At 52.2% G+C, this 17,701-nt stretch overlaps 1 protein-coding gene across 1 annotated transcript; it reads right to left on the reverse strand.

Moving 5' to 3' along the window:
- Positions 1-1,850: 1,850 nt before the first annotated feature.
- On the reverse strand, positions 1,851-16,645 carry LOC128278846 (laminin subunit alpha). The gene is made up of 11 exons (XM_053017572.1): positions 16,418-16,645; positions 16,170-16,316; positions 13,431-13,667; positions 13,190-13,360; positions 12,894-13,110; positions 12,624-12,833; positions 12,289-12,561; positions 12,088-12,225; positions 3,177-12,010; positions 2,577-3,107; positions 1,851-2,500 (listed from the first exon to the last, which is right to left on the reverse strand). The coding sequence occupies exons 1-11, from the start codon at positions 16,643-16,645 to the stop codon at positions 2,369-2,371; spliced, it is 11,118 nt and encodes a 3,705-aa protein (XP_052873532.1). The 3' UTR covers positions 1,851-2,368.
- Between the last annotated feature and the right edge of the window lie 1,056 nt (positions 16,646-17,701).

Consider the following 17,701-nt stretch of genomic DNA (forward strand, 5'->3'; position numbering starts at 1 on the left):
ATTGTAATTGTAAAAACTGCGTGCGTAGTCAAACCTACCGTAACGTTGCCTAACTATCCAAACCCTGTACCTTACTTTTGCCCACTTTCACAAACAAACTATCAAAACAATGTTACCGTGTTAGTATTTATTTGCAAACGATCGAACGAAGCAACATTTGTCACCCGACCGCGCTTGGCGAAATGCGACTTTGGGTTAGTTTAAATGCGCGTGCCCACCTAAGTTACCATCGATGAGCGCACGAAGCCATCCCGGTTGGCCGCATGTAGAGAAGCCAATGATAATAAAATTATTCCCTTCCTTCGTGAACGCGTTTGTCTTTCCTAATCCTTTAGCGAATAGTACGGAAGTGACGAAGGATGGGCGAGAGTACAAAATAATTGCTCTAATCACACCACACACTATCCGTAGTTATTCGTAAGGTACCACACTGCTCGCCTAGTACGTTCCCCTTTTTTAATATGTACGTCCTATGTAACGTTAATGTGAAACCCGATTTTTTACTGTACACTATACGGCTCTACCCTCGGTTAGCAATTATGTGAATTAAAAGAAATAAGAACAAAGCGTAACTACTAGTGTTTCTAATCTACTATCACAAGGTACCCGGCGTGGCGTGGAAATGGTTCGTTTTTTGAGATATGTAAGTAGTACTGTTGGCCAAAAATTGATCACGAAAATGTGATGCAAGTACATCACTTTCACATTTCACTTTCCTGATGCACTCAAAAGCGTTTCCATTGATCCTTTCGATATTCAAACAAGGTCATCGAGGTCTCGATGTGTTACTTTTTCTTGCTTCTCGTTGCTCCTCAGATGATCGGGCTTTCCGGTGACATATCTGATCGGTTTCCCTTCTCGCTTCTCGTTGGATAGATGGCAAAACTCGCGACCACTTAATTTGGCTCAAATTGCTGGAAATCTATCCTAGTTTTGATGAAATTAGCCTAGATTTTGTGTGGGAGCCCCACTTTGTAAAGAGGGGAGGGATGTCAAACATTCACCACGCACCAATTGCTGATTGGTGCGATAAGCGCTCCAATCCTGCTCTGATAGCTGATCTACCAGGGTTACCAGATAAAATCGACGCATAAAATTGATTGGTGGCGACATGGTGCGTTCACGTGAAAATCCTCTCGAAAGAGCACCGGTTCCAGCGATATTTTCAATAGGGCTCTATGTAGTACCGCGAATGTAGCCCACTTTCCGCGAATTAGAAAGAGAGATGCCAGTGATATGCAAAAAAAAATCCGAAAAATATGACCAATTTTAGAAAATTCCAAAACCCGAAAAATCCTTAATTTGACTAGGGGAGCAGGAGCGACTGGTGGGGAAGCCCCTTAATACAGCCCGGAACTCGGACTGTCTGTTTCTGGCCGAACATAACTGCCTGAACGAAGAGTAACTGAAAATCCGTTTGCCAAGCATTTCACTTAAAAACTATAGAAGTTACACTATGGAACTTGATGTAAATCATTCTCTGGACCGCTCAGCCGTTGTTCCCGAAGAAGAAGAATCCCAGCAGGCTGGAACCTGCATGTTGGCCACAGGTGCAATTCAAACAATCGGACTGCTTTGATCGGATTGATACCATCTTGACACGAATGTGGATCAGTGACTTATAAAACGGACACAATTCCCATTTCGTGTCACAGAACACGGACACGATTTCCATTTACCAAAATTACTATCAAGAAAAAATGAGAGCCGTGCTGTATCTATCAGTTACTGATCCAGATATCTTAGAACAATTCTCTTCATTGTGGAGAACAGTGGACATTGGAATGCAGGCCCTAGGAATGCAACATAATAAAACATTTTTGAATAAACAGGGAACCCCTGTTACTGGATAGTTTGCAAAAGAAGTTTATTGTATGTTAAGTTTATGTAAAGTCCTCCAAGAATCCACTTTTCCACTTTCGGTTTGGTTCTGGTTGACCAAACTAAGAGCAACCTCGTTAAGTTGGTATCTAAAGTGTTCAGGAGTGTGCCTTCCATTCGCTTTACATTGAGTAAAATGCACTAAAGGCACGATGGTAGTAGTATAGTATGGCATGCAACATGGCTTTGGAGGTGTTTACGAGCTAATAGTGTAACTGGGATTATTTCTAGTAACTTGAGTATGGAGTCAATAGAAGAAAAGTTGTCATAAAAGAATCGCCAAAGGACACCAGGCGAGAATAGGATAGATAGAGAGAGAAGAAGTTATGAAAAATAAGGTGAACGAAGGGAAGCTACTTTGCCGCAATGTTTTCGCGTCGCTAATTGTCCTAACGGAACAGCATCGCAAAACGATTGTTACATTCTCCTTTATCGTTTGCACACACACACATCAATGTTGATTTTATTGCTTTTGTCGTAGTGGGATTTAAATCGTAGGGCAAACACCGGTCTGAACGTTACCGACGCTCATCTTTGGCGTAATCTGGACGGCAGCATCTCGAACCTTCACGTTTCGAATGCAACCCTGGAACGGAGCACGGGCCACGAATCCACGGATCTGGAACGAGCGGAAAGCGAAACGGAAACGTTAGTCCCTGTGGGATCTGGCTGGACTTGATGCTCGGGAGACTTACTCTTTGCAGATGAGGATGTCCTCCCAGAAACAGTGGGCGCGTGGTGTCCGTCGATGGGCTGCGCGCATCGCCGATCGCCGGGTTCGAGCTGACGTCGTTCACCTTGATCGTGATCACGTACTGGGACTTGATGGCCGAAACCGTGCGCCACTGCCCATCGCAGAGGTTTTCCTCCGGCAGCGGCGTGTACGTGGCAGTGATCGGATCGTCCCCATTGTTCACCGTCAGACTGATCGTGCCGTTGATCATCTCCAGCACGAAAAACGCCTTCCGGCCGTGCACCGACATCAGCAGCCCGCTCTGTGCCCGGGGCCGTATGTCCATGCTAACGGTCAGCTCGTTGCCCACCTTGAATTTGTCGTGCAGCTTTACGAAGCCTCCGCCCTTGCCGAAGAACGTTCCCGTTTCAATCTTGCTCGAGCACGGGATGGTTCGCGTTATGTTCGATGGCGTTTCCAGCTGTCGGCCATTGGCTTGGATTTCGTTGATACACCCAACGAACTGGTTCCGCTCCAACACGTTCTTGTCAATCTGCGACCGAGGGAAGATATAGATTGGTAGGGTTAACGCTGGACTAGAGCCGGGAAGCAGTTACATTACCTTCAGGTTGAGCGCAACCTCCTCGTAGTTATCGCCGCTCACGCCACCGACGAACATGGGCGCCAGGATCACCATTGTGCGTGTAGAGCCGGACGACTCACCGCTGGACTCGTCCTCGCTGTCCACGATCAGCTTGCCCTTGCTGGTGTGGCGCGTAAAGTGAACCGTGTGCCACTCGTTATCGTCGTACCGCCGCTCGGAAGACATATTGGCCGATCCGGAACCACAGTTGAACGAGTGGTACACTTGGCCATCGCGCAGGTACAGCGCGATGAAGTCGGTGTGCCGCGAGTCGGCCGCGTAAAACAGGACACCCTCGGAGAACTCCGTTTTGAAGTTGAGCGAGAAGTCGTACTGTCGCTTGTTCTTCAGCGGAACCTCACTGAACTCGATGTGGCTGAACTGGCCCGTTCCGAAGCGGTAGCCCGAATCGAAGTCTACGTCCTGCTCGGGCGTTACCGGCAGCCTGCACACTGGCGGCGGCTCATCTGGCGCCACCGGACGTGGTGTCGGTGCGAGCGGCGGCGGCGGTACCGTGGTTGTGGTCGTCGTCGTCGTTGTCGTAGTTTCTTCCCTAGGTGTAGGTCCCGGCACGAAGGGTGCTTCCGGAGCTGGTTTCACCGGCGGCGGCGGGTGTGTCTCTGCTTCCTCCTTGCCTGCCGGCAGTGCATCGTGATCCGGCTCGAACCGGCTGTGCACGAACACTTCCGGGTCTCTGCCGTCGTCCGGGTAAAATAGTGGCAGCTCCGAGCCGAGTGCGAACAGCTCCTTGGAGCACTGATCCAACACGGCCGACTTTTTGTCCGAGAGCGTAGCAAAATTGACAATCTGTCCGTTCACCGTAATGTCCTCGATGCAACCCATGAAGTACGCGGTCGATGCGAGGGCCCGTACCGGCGTGACGTAGTTCTTCGGTAGGCCGCCGAAGTAGATATCTCCGTTTTGGATGTACAGCGGTTCCGGCGGGTACGGGGTGTAGTGCGGGTCCTCGTCGTCGACCACCAGCGTCAGGCGATCGTGATCATGGGCAGCGGTAACGGCGTGCCACTCACCATCGTTGTAGGACGTCCGCTGATCGGATGACAGCGTTAAGCCCGAGTTGCTCAGCACCAGCACTCCATTGCGCAGCGCCAGCCCGAGGGTGCCGCTCTGGTCGAAGGTGCTCGTGTAGAACAGCACCCCGTCCGGTTGCGTCGTGCGGAATTTTAGGTTCACCTGCAGCCCGTTCACCGAGGCAACACCGGGCTGGCTGACGTAGCCGAACTGACGCGGCGGGAAGGAAACCAACGACGAGAACTTCATCGGGCAGCCGGGCCGAATGTCGAGAGCCTTCACGTTGATGCTGAGATCCACGCGGTTACCCAGAATGTAGACATCGTCGATGCACCCATCGAATCCTTTCGACGTAACCTCGGAGTGGTTCACCCGACTGTGATAGCCGCCGAAGTAGAACACCTCCGAGATGTGTAGCTGCGGCTGCTCGGCCGAGCCAGTCTGCTGCAGCACTACCTTGTCGTCCACGGTCAGCTTGCCATCGTTGCCGTCGCGCTCCGCCGACACCTTGTGCCACTTGTCGTCGTTGAAGCCGCCCTCCGAACCAATCGTGACGAGCTGGGCGTGCTGACCCAGCTTAAACTGGAACAGGACCGCACCGGCGCGCAGCTCCACCGAGATGAAGTGTTTGTTCCGCCCGGCGTAGAACAGCAGCCCGTCCCGGGTGTCCGGGGGTGCCTTAAACTGGAACTGGATGTGCGACTGGTGCTTGAACGCGAACGGCTTGGCATCGATCGCCACGTAACCCTGGCCACCAAAGCGGAACCCGGTCGTGGGGCTCTCCTCGTTGCGCAGTGCGTCCCGCTCCTGGGAACCGTCCACGTTCTGTGCGTCGACAAAGTTCCACAAGCCCACGTGCTCGCCGCCGATCTGGAGCTGCTCGATGCGCCCATCGAACTCGCTCGATTTGACGTCCGGCGGCATGTTGTACTCTGGCGGGTACCCGCCAACGAACAGTTTGCTGTTTTGGTCCACATTAAACACATTGTACGATCCGGGCAGCACCTGCTCCTTGGTGTGGAACACCTCCGTCCCGTTGTCCAGCTCTTCCCGTATGGTCAGCTTCACGTTGTTGCCCGTCCGATCGACGATGGCCTGATACCAGCGGTCGTCCGCCACGTACTTCGGGCTGATGATCTTCTCCGGGTCGCTGCCTACGTCGATCGACAGCACCGGGTATCCGTTTTCGATCTCCAGCGCCATAAAGTCATCGCGCGAGCTCTTCTTCGTGTCCGGTTTGACCTCGTTGCCCAGGTAGAGCAGGAAACCTTCCGGCTGGGCGGTGCGGAAGAACACCGACACGTTCGAGTTGGACGCCATGTGCGAGAGGCTCTGCGGGGGCATCAGTTCGACCGTCGTGTTCGGGTGGAACAGCATGCCCACCTTGATGGTGCTGGCAAACGAGCGGGCCTCGCCGATCTGGCGCTTCAGCGACTCCAGCCGATCGCCGATGTCGCTCACGATCGAGTCCACCTGGTTCTGCTTCTTGTCCAGCCGCTCCACCAGCTGGCGGATGTTGGGGATCATCGTTTTGAAGCGCTCGATCTGGGCCGATGCCTGCTTGATGTCCTTCTGCGTGTTGTCCACCTCCTTCGGTAGCTGCTCCGCCAGGTACACGCTCTTCGACAGATCACTGATCATCGGGTCGAGCAGCTTGAGCGACCCGTGCGACTTGGCCTGCGCCTCGATGGCCTGGTCGCGAGCGTTCTCCCACCGATCGGTGAGCGACTCCTCCGGAATTCCGTCCAGCGCCGTGTTGATCGAGTACAGCATGTCGTCGCTGGCTGCGTTCCGCTTCTTGATATCCTCCACCTTGTCGATCGACCGTTTGCTGTGTGGCTCGAGGTCCAGCTGTAGCGACGTAAACATACGGGTGGCCTCGTTGAGCAGCTCGCTCGAGGCACTATCCGATTCGGCGGCCCGACTGTCGATTCCTTCCCTCTGCTCCGCAGCCTTACGGGCCGTTTGCGTGGCATTCCGGATGTTGTCACCGGCGGCACTGACGGCCGCCACAATGTTCGAGTGCGCCGTAGCCGCTTGCAGCGCCGTTTCCGAGTTGGCCGACACGTCCGAGTACTTCTCCGATAGGCCCTCGGCCTCAATGTTCAGCTCCGACGCGTGTGCGGACGCTTTCTCGATCAACGGGTACAGCCGCTGGTACTCATCGTCCGCCTGCGGTAACTCCTTGTCGACGCCTTCGTTCAGTTCCGTCAGCTCCTTGTTGACGTGCTGCAGCTCCTTGTGCGTGATGTCGATATCCTTCATAATGTTCGACGAGTTCCGCAGCAGCCCCTTACTGTTGTCGATGTTGCCCGTAGCCTCCTTCGCATGCACCGTGACCGTGTCAAACTTGACGTTCGCTGCGCCCTTGTTCGCTTGGTTCAACTGGGCCGTGGTGGCACTCTCCTTCTCCACATTCAAACTCCAGTTGTAGAGGTCCTCCAGTTTTACGTCAAACACGCCGATTTCGTGCATGAGCGCGGCCAGCTTTTCGTGCTGCGTCTGCACCGGGTCACCAAACTCGACGACGCGCTCCAGCAACCGGGTAGCGTTGTCCAGCTGCGCGTTCAACCCCTCGGGCGTGGTGGAGTACTGGCGAATGTTGTCCAGGTAACTGTTCGCTTCTTCGACCGCCTGATCCAGCTTCGTGAGCTCCGACGAACCGAGGTTCGCTCCCAGCAGCACGACCTCGTCGATCGTAGTCTTCGTGTTGATGTTCACGATCCGACAGCCGTCCAGCACGTCGGAGGCCGCCGACAGCAGGTGCTCGCTGTTGTCCGATATTTCCTTCGCGTTCGCGTTGGCAAACAGAATGCGGCGGTCCAGATTCTTCATGTCCACCTCGAGCGACTCCACGCGCTGTCGGGATGGATTCAAGTTGACACCGTGCGGATCCAACTGACGGACCTTCGGTTCCAGCTTGTCCACTTTATCGTCAAAGTACTTGAGCTTCTGCGAGGTAAAGTAGTCGTCCGCCACCGTCTTGATGTCGTTCAGGATTGGATCGACACTGTCCTTCAGCTCATCGGTCACATCCAGCAGCCCATGATGGCAGACGTCGCACTCCTGGCAGCCGGTGTCGGGAATCAGCACCCAGCGATACGGACACGAGTCGCACTTCTCCCCCACGACCCCGGACAGACACTCGCATTGGCCGGTTTCGGCATTGCATCCCAACCCGCGCGAGTAGTCGGTGTTGCACGAGCACGGAATGCACCCATCCGCCGAATAGTTCCAGTAGCCCGGCTCGCACCGATCACACTGCCGCCCGGTGGCACCTGGTTTGCAGGCACATTTACCGGTATGGTCGTCACACTGCGAGCTGTTGGAAGCCGGCCCACAATCACACGGGGCGCAACCGCGGCCCGACTCGAACCCATAGTGGTCCTCCTCGCAGCGGTCGCACTTTTCCCCGATGACGTTCGGCAGACAGTTGCACGTGCCCACAAAGTTGTCGCAGTGGGCCATGCCGACCTTGTCGCAGATGCAGCTCTGGCAGTCCTTCAAGTGGACCGCGTCACCATAGAAACCCGGCGCACAGAGATTGCACGCCCGACCGGAAGTGTTGTTCAGGCAGAGCAGACACTCGCCCGACACCGAATCGCAGGCGCCCGGTTCGTCGGCGTTAATGTTTCCGGAACAGTCGCACCGCGTGCAGAACTCGCCCTCCTGCTGCGGCTGCCCGTAGTAGCCCGGGGCGCAGCTCTGACACTTCTCGCCCACGTACCCCGGCTTGCAGGCGCAGTGGATCTCGTACCCATCCTCAGACACCTCGCACGAGGTGGCAAAGTTGTTCGACTCCACCGGCAGCGGACAGGCACAGATCATGCAATCGTTCGGTGTGCCGCGCGTCGCATTCCCGTAGTATCCCTCGATGCACTGGTCACACTGATCACCCGTCGTGTAATGCTGACACTCGTGGCAGACGCCCGTATTGCAATCGCACGTCGCCGCGTGTCCATTACACTCGCAGGGAATGCAATACCCCAGGTAGGGCCCGTTCGGATCTCGGTAATAGCCCGGCGCACAATCCTCACACGAACGCCCCATGTAACCCGGTGGACACTCACAGCTCTCAACCGCCAGCTCGCGGTAGTACTGCGGATGCTCGAGATCGTCATGCGCCATGCTGAGACTGACGTCGGAAATCACCGACACCAGTCCGTTCTCCCAGTACGACGCGCGGATGTAGATGTTGCTCAGGTCACGCAGCACCATCATGAACTGCTCGCGGCTGACCTTGGCACCGTTGGCCGTCTGAAAGTTGGATTCCACCATTTCCACCGCGCCACTAAACAGCTGGTTCGACGACGGCTGCCGGTAGCTCTGGTGCATGATCTCCACCTGCTTGCCCTCGAGAATTACGTCCGCTCCGATCAAGGCACTGCCAAACAGCCCCGTGGTGAAGTGTACCTTGTACGTCAGATAGCCTCCGTACGCCGACAAATGATTGTTCAGGTGGAACAGATGGTCCAGCATGCCAAAGTACACCAGACCGGCCGCGGGATCCTCGTGACCTACCGAGCGGAGCGTCACTTCGGCGGACGTTTCGTTCAGCATCACCTCGTCCGGGGTCGTTAGCCAGCGCGTTACGTTCACCTTGCCCCCGGACAGGCGGATCGTATTTACCGTCACATCCTTCATCATGCTCACGTTGAATGGACGCAAGAACGAGGTATGGCAGCGGCTCGAGTGACCGAAGCAGAAACACTTCGTGCAACCGTCGGGATTGGCGGCCTGCAGATTGTACGTTCCGTCGACGCACGTGCTACACTCGCGCCCCTGGACGTTCTTCTTGCAGAAACAGCTTTCGTCCGTTTGGTCGCAGATCTCGAACGTGGTACCGCGGATGTCGCAATGGCACGGCTCGCAGTACGGGAAGTTGTAGAACCCATACTGGCACCGATCACACTTCCGGTCCACCACATTCGACTTGCAATCGCACAGGCCGCTCTCCATATCGCACTGCAGATTGTTGTTCGTAACGCCCAGCGGATTGCAGTTGCACTCCTCGCAGCCAATGATCTGATCGAACCCGAACGTGTACGGCACACACTGGTCGCACTTCTCGCCCGTAACCCGATCGGGGCACACACACTCGCCCGTGTCCTTGTGGCACTGGGCGGTGGACGGACAATCGCACGGCTTACAATCCGGAAACCCGTAGTAGCCCGTTTTGCACGCTTCGCACCGGCGCCCGATAATGTGCGGCTTACACTGGCACTGGCCACCGAACGGCTCACACTCGAAGCTGGTCGAGCCGGTGTAGTCACAGTTGCACGCCAGGGCTCCGCTGTTGTAATCAGCCGTGAGCGAAAAGACCGCCCTCTTGCAGAACTCGCTCGCGTTCGTCGGAATGTGGAAGTGATCCTGACCACACTGCTGGATGAACTCGGACGTTTGGTCGAAAGTTTCCTCCTGCAGCAACCCGCTGTGGAACTGCTCGACCGGCACCAGCTGCACGTAATCGACCCACACCCGCTTACTGTCCCCGCCGCCGTTGACGATCGTGAATTCGATGCTGTCCTCGAGATCGAACTCGATGGCGCCGTTATCCTGCTTCAGGACCTCTCGGCACCCACTATTGGCCGGGCAGTGGCGGACCTCCAGCCGGCCGTCGTAGTTTTGCCTCTTGCTTGCCACGCGATACTGCACGTTGAACGACGGGTGGTCCGGTTGGAAGAACTTGATGATCAGCACGTACCGGTTCGGGTGCTGTACCGCCGAGTACGTGCTCACCTTCGGCCGCTCCTTGTCCAGGAGAATCAGCTTGGTACTGCTATCGAACAGCATCTGCGGCAACTCCCCTGCAAGGCGGGTTTCGTTCTCCGCCTCAAACTCGATCTTCTTCGAGTCCGGTGCCGATCGGTAGCTGGTCTGCACACACTTTCCGCTCTGCATCACGCACACCGAGTTCGGGCGAATGTAGTCCGTCGTCCAGTCCTCGTACGGGATAGCGGTGAGCGATTTGATGGCGACCGCAGCAGCACTCGACAGATCGTGCGTCGTCACCTGGATCGGTTTGGCGTTGTTCGGATCGAGGAAGAAGATCTTCTCGCGCGACTCCTTATCGATGACGGGCTGCCGGCAGACGGTGGTGTACGTACACGGGTACGCATTGGCCGATCCGTCCTGGTCTATGTCTCCCACCAGGTTCACCTGCAGAATGGCCACCTCCGGATACGTGCGGTTGGTTATGTAATCCACCACGACAACGTAACGCCCGGCGTGCGGTACCTCCACCGGGTAGTACAGCTCCGACTGCGAAGTGGTCAGAATCGGCAGCTCCCGCTCGCGGACCACATCCAGGTGGTCGTAGTCTTTGAAGTATTCCACCGGCTTGAAGCTCTGCCCATCTTCGACGATGAACGCTTCCATTTGGGGATTGTAGGGCGCCACGCTCGGGTACTGGTAGTGGCGGCACAGGCCCAGGTCCGTCAGCTCACAGGGATTCTCGATCTTTTTCGTCAATATGGATGCCTCGTAGTACGCCGCTGGCAGCAGCACGAAGTAGTCCAAAAAGATCGTTTTTCCCGTTTTAATGCTGATCGTGTAGCTGCCCGGATCCAGCACCAGCGGCGACGGTATGTCGCCCCGCGCATCGGACACCGTTACAAACTCTGGGTTCTGTGTCGGGCGGAAAAGGACTTTCGTTTTCTGCTCCAGTTCCGTCGGATTGTCCGGAGTGATCAGTATCGTAGCCAGCACGTTCTCTGCGTTGGGATTCTTGTACCGGATCACCAGCCGGTAGACGGAGGACTTCAGCACGTTCACCTCGTTGAAGATCTCATTCTGCAGCGCAGACATCACCGCATACCCGCGGCTACTAAACTCGGGAAAGATGTCCTCGTGGAACTGGTAGCGTACTTGGGCTCCAGTCTGCGTGTAACCGTCCTCGTACTCGAACTGGAACTGGTGCAGTGTCGGATAGTAGTGTGTGGTGAGGGGGAACGAACATGCTCGGCCGGCGACCCTCGGATGACACCGGCACTGGCCCGTTTCCTTGTTGCAAACGTTATTCGCAGCCCCGCCAATGTCACACCCACAGTCCTTGCAGCCAAACAGGCTCGATCCGAACAGATCAAACGTGCCATCCTTACACTCGGCACACGTCCGCCCCGTCACGGACGGTTTGCAGGCGCACTGACCCGTCTTGGTGTCGCAGGTATCGAGCGCCCCGATCGTGCCATCGATGAAACACTCACAATCCTGGCAGCCGTGCACATTGCTCGATGTCAAATTCCAGTACAGTGGGCGACACTTGTCACAGATCCTACCGTGCACCCGCTCCTTGCATTGACACAGTTCTCCGGCCGGCACCGAGCCACAACCCGCGAACCGGGCAATGACGCCCGCCGGATCACAGTTGCACTCTTCGCAGGCAGGAAAGTTGTAGAACCCTTCCCGGCACTGCTGGCACGTCTTCCCGTCAAAGTTGTCCTTGCACTGGCACTGGCCATCGTTGGTGCAGGATTTGGCCAGCGAACCGTACGAGTCACAGTTGCACGACAAACACTCCGGATACTGGTAATATCCGGCCAGACAGGCCGTACACTGGCGCCCGCCAAAGTTCTCCAAACAAGAGCACCGTCCGGTGATGTCACACACCGTCGAAGTGCTGCCAGCGCTGGAGCAGTTGCAGGGTACGCAGTCCGGATAATTGTAGAATCCCGGGATGCACTGATCACACCGTGGTCCACCGTAGCCTTCCCGGCACAGGCAGGTACCAGTATTCTTCTCGCAAACCTCCTCCAGTGTCCCGCGAACGTCGCAGTTACAATCTGTGTGGCCACAAAGGATACGCTTTGTACGGTGGGGAGGAATGTTACAACGGCGAGGGGGTCTAGGGGTTACTTACATGTGCAGTCGGGGTACTTGTAGAAACCGTGCTTGCAGGTGTCGCAAAGACGGCCGGAAAAGTTTGGCTTACAGTGACACTGGCCACTCACATCGTCACAGACATCGTCGATCGATCCGCTCGGATTGCAGTTACAATCTACAAAGATGGTTACGATTTACTATAGTTTGCGCTGCGCCTGAAGAACAGCGCACCACTTACACTCGCAGTTTGGAAAATCGTAGTACTTCTTGGCGCACTGCTTGCAGTGGGGTCCATCGAAGTTGTGCTTGCAAGGGCAGGCCCCGTTCACCGCTTCGCAATAGTAGCCAATCGTTGCGTTCAAATTACACTCACACGGACGGCAGTTCGGATACCCGAAGTGGCCGAACGAGCAGGAGTCGCAATTCGGTGCCTGGAACTCTACGCGACACTCGCACCGACCGGTTTCTTCCTCGCAATTGCCCGTCGAGTAGAAATGGTCACAGTCGCAAGCTACGCGCACGTGGTTCAAGATCAGTTTGAAGTTTAACAAAAATTCGATACGACACACTTACGCTTGCACACTTCCGGATCGTTCCAGAGCTTGCCCCAAGGACGGTAGAACTTGTCCTGACACTCGTTGCAGTTGATGCCCTTCGTGTTGTGCTGACAATTTTGGCAAATTCCACCACCCTCGTAGTTGCCATGGATGTCCAGCGAGAGCCGCTTCTCGTCGATCTCCTCCGAGTAAGTGCACTCATCGGAGTGTCCGTGGCAGTTGCAAGCTGTGGGAGTGCCACAAAGTTTTACTGCCTGCCACCGAATGCAGGGTGACCATTACTTACGTTCACATTGGAATGGCCGTGCGTTGGTGTTCTGTCGCCATTTCTTCTGCTCAAAGCCGGGGCAACACTCGGCGCACTGGATGCCACAGGTGTTGTGCTGACACTGACAGGCCAGGATACGGGTCGGCGAGCGCGGATCTAGGACGTTACAGGTGTTGGCATGCCCATTGCAAACGCACCGTCCCCCGATCGAGATGTCTTTGATCGAATAAAAGTACTGCGGAGTGGAAAAGGTACGCGTAATGAAGCCGGCGGTTGGGATAAAGATAAAATGCGCGACGCGCCAACGTCCTTACGCGTCTTGTCACCGTCGGATCCTGTCTGGCAACGGACATCAGATGGCCCAGTAAATTTTTCGTTCGTAGCAGCCGAATGCGCACATTAGTGGCTCTACTCCACTCTTGCAAGGTGGAAGAGTTGAAGTAGTTGTTAGCCGACGGCCGATTGTTCAATAGCCGAATGGGTATCTGTGAAGGAAGTTTTGGGTTTAACATTTTTTGCTTACGGTGCTTGTCATGTCTTCGGTTGTTTACTTACCTCGCCGCCCTCGAGAGGTACGATTTTCGAATGTTCCATCGTACAAATGACGTCGTTATCGTGCTGCAACGGCTTCAAACTGTCCGGACCAAAGAACGTTACGCAGTCGGCTGGCGAATCGGAGAAATGCTGCCACGGCGTCCAGGTTTTGCCATAGTCGCTCGACTTCTCCAGCGACCACAAACCAGGCCGCGGAGAATTTCCCATCCGAATGAACAGGTATGCCACGTGGAATTCCTGAAACGAGGACCAGTGAGTATGAGTAGACGTCATTTAACTGAGGTTCTGCGATACATTCGTTTCGACAAAAAAAGTTCCGCTTAATCGACGATTGCAAACAGACAAATTCGGTTTAGTCTCAGCAGTTTGAGACAAGTTTATTGAAAACACTCAAAATTGCTGGCTTCTACTGCCAGATAATTTACCCAGATTTACCCAGCACATGCCAAACAAATCCCATTAATTTGGAATAAAATTTTGCCTGGCGTCTGATTTAGACGAAATATGTGGTAAACGGCTTTCAGTGTTTAGGAAAAAAACGAGGCTAGAAATAAATTAAACCCCTTAAGCATATTTGTCGTACTAAAACTTCTTGCTCCTATGAAGGCTAGAACTGTACAATGGATAATTTTTACACACATTTCTTTTCAGTTCAATTCTTCTTATACACCAGTCATTTAGACATTTTAACAAGTCTGGTAAGTTTGACCGGTATTCCGAAACTACTCATGGTCTCAGTCTCTAAATCGATGCAATCATCTTTTCAAGGACCTGAAGCATAGGGAAAATTCATATCAATTCATTTGAACATTTCCAACGCGACAAGCCATTGTGATTTGAAGTTGATAGACGCAATCTCCCGACGCTCTGTTGTGTTGTCAATCTCTTAATTGAATTGAAGCGTTGTGTGAGCGCATTGTGAAGGCTTGCGGAACCCGGCTTGAAGTGCTGATCCTGTTTCACAGGAGTTGACTGTGGATACTACTGAGGATCGCAAAGACAGCCGCTTATTTGTCAACACCGCTCAGACTGAATGTGTCGAGATCACATCGAGTACTCAGCCAGCCTGAACCTGACAGAGTACATAGCGTTTTGAGCCTTTCGAGTGGATTAAAAAAACATTTTGAACAGTAAGGAGAAACAAAGTCGAGGCGGCCGTCTTCGAAAGAAGTCGCAAAATGGTCGGATCCCCACCAGAACGGGAAAATGCGGAAGTAGAAGCTTGGATGTTGTAGCCAAGGAAAATGTTATTCCGGCTAACGGCCACCAGGTGGCGTCAGAGTAAGGAAAGGGAGAACACATAGTGAGTGAGATGGCACAAACGCAGAGCCGGAGGGTTTAAAGCAGATCCGCGGGACGTAGTACTCGTCATGCGAGGTAGTACCAGGACGTTCAGCAAAAACGGCCTAGAAGAAAAATTGTATGCTCAAATATGATTATACTGAACAAGATTCGATGGAAAAAATCAACACCTAGAAAGTACTAGCTTCATTTTCCCCTTGAAATGTGCAACTATGAAAATCTATTTTTTAAATTGTCCTGTACAAGGCTTTTGAATGTCACTAGGCTTTACCCACACATATGATTACATTAAAACTGAGCTAAACACGGTTTCCGTCATAAGAAAAACGGGACATCATCAACAAAGCATGCGCCATTTGGTTCTTATGTTAATATGAAAGCAGGATCTAGCAAATAAGTTTTAAGTACAAATAAACTAAAACTCAGAATATTGGTAACACTGCCGTATCGATCAGATCTCTCTAGATCTCTTACTCTTACTCTTATACGATCTTATTCATCTCTCTATTCTCTACTCTATACTCTTCTTCATCTCTACTCTTATTCATCTCTCTATGAAAAAGTAAAGAGCCAGCTCGAGGAGAAAGATTTGTATCACGCTGTATCTTTACCGGCCTACGGCCTGCATCTATAAATTAGCAGCGATTAGATTGCAAGTCCGAAGCATGGCGAAACCCACACTATTAGTGCTCAATGCAGGCATGACCTTAGTGCTCAATGCAGTTGTGCGTTTGCCCGAATACACCTATTTAAATAGGACTAATTTGTCGCCATCAGATAATTAAACCAGTAAACGCCCCAAGTGCTGTTTCACTGTCAAGTTTATGCATCTTGAAATAAATTGTACAATCGTCTTCTGTAGAACAGACGTTAGACCCCATCAAGTCATTAGTACGGTTCAAAATAGAACATTTCGTACATACAGTGCACATTTCGTTACACAATACCCACCATTTAAAGAAGATTAAGTTTAAAAAATACAATGCTTCCTACATAGTTTTGGTATGTCGAGCAAAAGTTTAGCTTCAAGCTGAAAGGCTCCACATTGATAAGGAAGTTATGCTGATTGTAGCACAACTGTTGAAATGGTGACTGAAAAAATCGGACCAAGAGTGTTGCTGCTTATCAACAACCCAAGAGAGTTCGTAGAAGCTATCAAACTCTACAAACTTAGCCTTAAGCACGCTTATCAACGCGGTTCTATTTTCCGGTTAACGGAAATGTCCCGTTTCCTGTTGAATGGTCAAATGTTGAAACATGTGGTTCCACTGTCCAAGATGTCGCCCTGAGTCGGTGGCGACCGTTGAAACCAAAGTTTCTTATGTACATATGCGCAAAATCAAACAGATTTGTTTGCTCTGGCAACAGTGACGTAAAGTTTGCTTGATGCTGTATTTGATCATACCATGGCAGAATTCGTCAGATGGTTGGTCTTACCTGGTCGAAATCGATTGTCAGATTGACTTCGTTGTACTTCATGCCTCTGGAAAGTGGTGGACTCTGCCACCAGTTTTGAGTACCATCGATGGCATACTCCGGAGGATGGTTTTTGTCCGGGTCTGTAGGATCACACACGTCGCATACCTAATCACGATAAGGGTTCAAAAACAATGTGTGAATTATTGCACTTTCGGCTCAATAGTTTTGCCAAAATCCTGTAATGAAAAATAAAATTAGAAACTAACCTGCCCTTGTATGACCGAGTAATGGTTCTGGTTGTCGGTCTCGGTATTAGCTCCCACCAGTTTGCAATACAACTCTGGACCGTCGGAATCAACGCCGCATGTCGCGGTGGCAGTAATTTTGCGGCCTTCAGCAAGATTAAAATACGGAGGTGTCAACTCTGCCCGGACACTCTCAATGACCAATCCCATGCACAGGGCAATCAACGAAAGTTTTGTACAAACTCCCATCTTTAACCCACTTTCACGGTACAACCGACGGATGTCATGCGGAGCACGTACGAAGCAGCGCTGGCAGTGGAAAAGAATTTTTGGGTTTTTAAATTTAGCTTCAAAATTTTAGATTAGAGATGGTGGAAATATTAATTACCAGGGGTGTGCGTTGAGATTGGGACTGTTTTTAACACACAAAAAATGGTTATAAAATTTAAATGCGATTTTCTATTTTATTCAAAGTATGTGCCATCGCTAGCTATACATTTCTCCTATCTCTCTGCTAAATCATGGATTCCCAGACGAAAGAATTCGTCGACTTTTTAAGTAAACTAATTAGTAATCCCATTTCGACTTTCTCGTAGAAAAACGAAGGGCTGCTCAGCCAATACATGTCCCATCGATGAAAATGAATGATATTCGGAAAGAACCAAGTCTGGTGAATAACGCGGGGAGGGATAGCAGCTCCCATCCAAGTGATTTGATAGTATCCTGAAACAGTTTTGTTTTTTGGGGCGTCCGGTGCTTGATTCCACGGGCCACCAGGCGCCCCCATTGCAACCCACTAGAATTGCATTTTGGTCGTTTTTCGATAAATGCATGGTTCAAATTGATCATTTGTTGTCAGTAGCGATCGGAATTAACGTTTGCATCAGGTTTTGGGAGCTTGTGAAACACCACACCTTTCTGTCCCACCAGAAAGTCCGTTTTTTAAAGTCCTTCAAGGCTTTTTTTTGTAAAGTCAAAATCGTCATTTTGAATTTTTTTAAACCACTTAACGCACTGCGATCTTCCAAACACAAGTCCCGACAAGCATTTGGTGTGATTCCGAAGCAGTTTTCTTCAAGAGAAGCAGAAAAATAATAATCCCCGCAAAACGTCATTTTCAGGCACAAAAATTGACATAGTTTAACCCTTTCAATGATGGGTTGCAAACCGAAATAATTTTTTTTTTGACCTGAAATCGTTTACCTGATGTCAAAACAAGGTAATGATGAATGAACCGCTAAACTGGGAAGTCCCAATCGACAGGTACAGCCATCTTTTTAACAGTCCCAATCTCAACGCACACCC

Source organism: Anopheles cruzii, chromosome 2 (genome assembly GCF_943734635.1).
Source record: "Anopheles cruzii chromosome 2, idAnoCruzAS_RS32_06, whole genome shotgun sequence".
Lineage (NCBI taxonomy): Eukaryota > Metazoa > Arthropoda > Insecta > Diptera > Culicidae > Anopheles > Anopheles cruzii.

What these genes read in the sequence shown, in the direction of transcription:
- LOC128278846 (XM_053017572.1), bottom strand. Translation starts at nt 16,645, where the DNA reads ATGGGAGTTTGTACAAAACTTTCGTTGATTGCCCTGTGCATGGGATTG. An exon ending in TGACAATCGATTTCGACCAG is followed by an intron (nt 13,668 to 16,169) that starts GTAAGACCAACC and finishes TCCTCGTTTCAG; the next exon opens with GAATTCCACGTGGCATACCT. An exon ending in CGATCCGGAAGTGTGCAAGC is followed by an intron (nt 12,562 to 12,623) that starts GTAAGTGTGTCG and finishes ACGTGCGCGTAG; the next exon opens with CTTGCGACTGTGACCATTTC.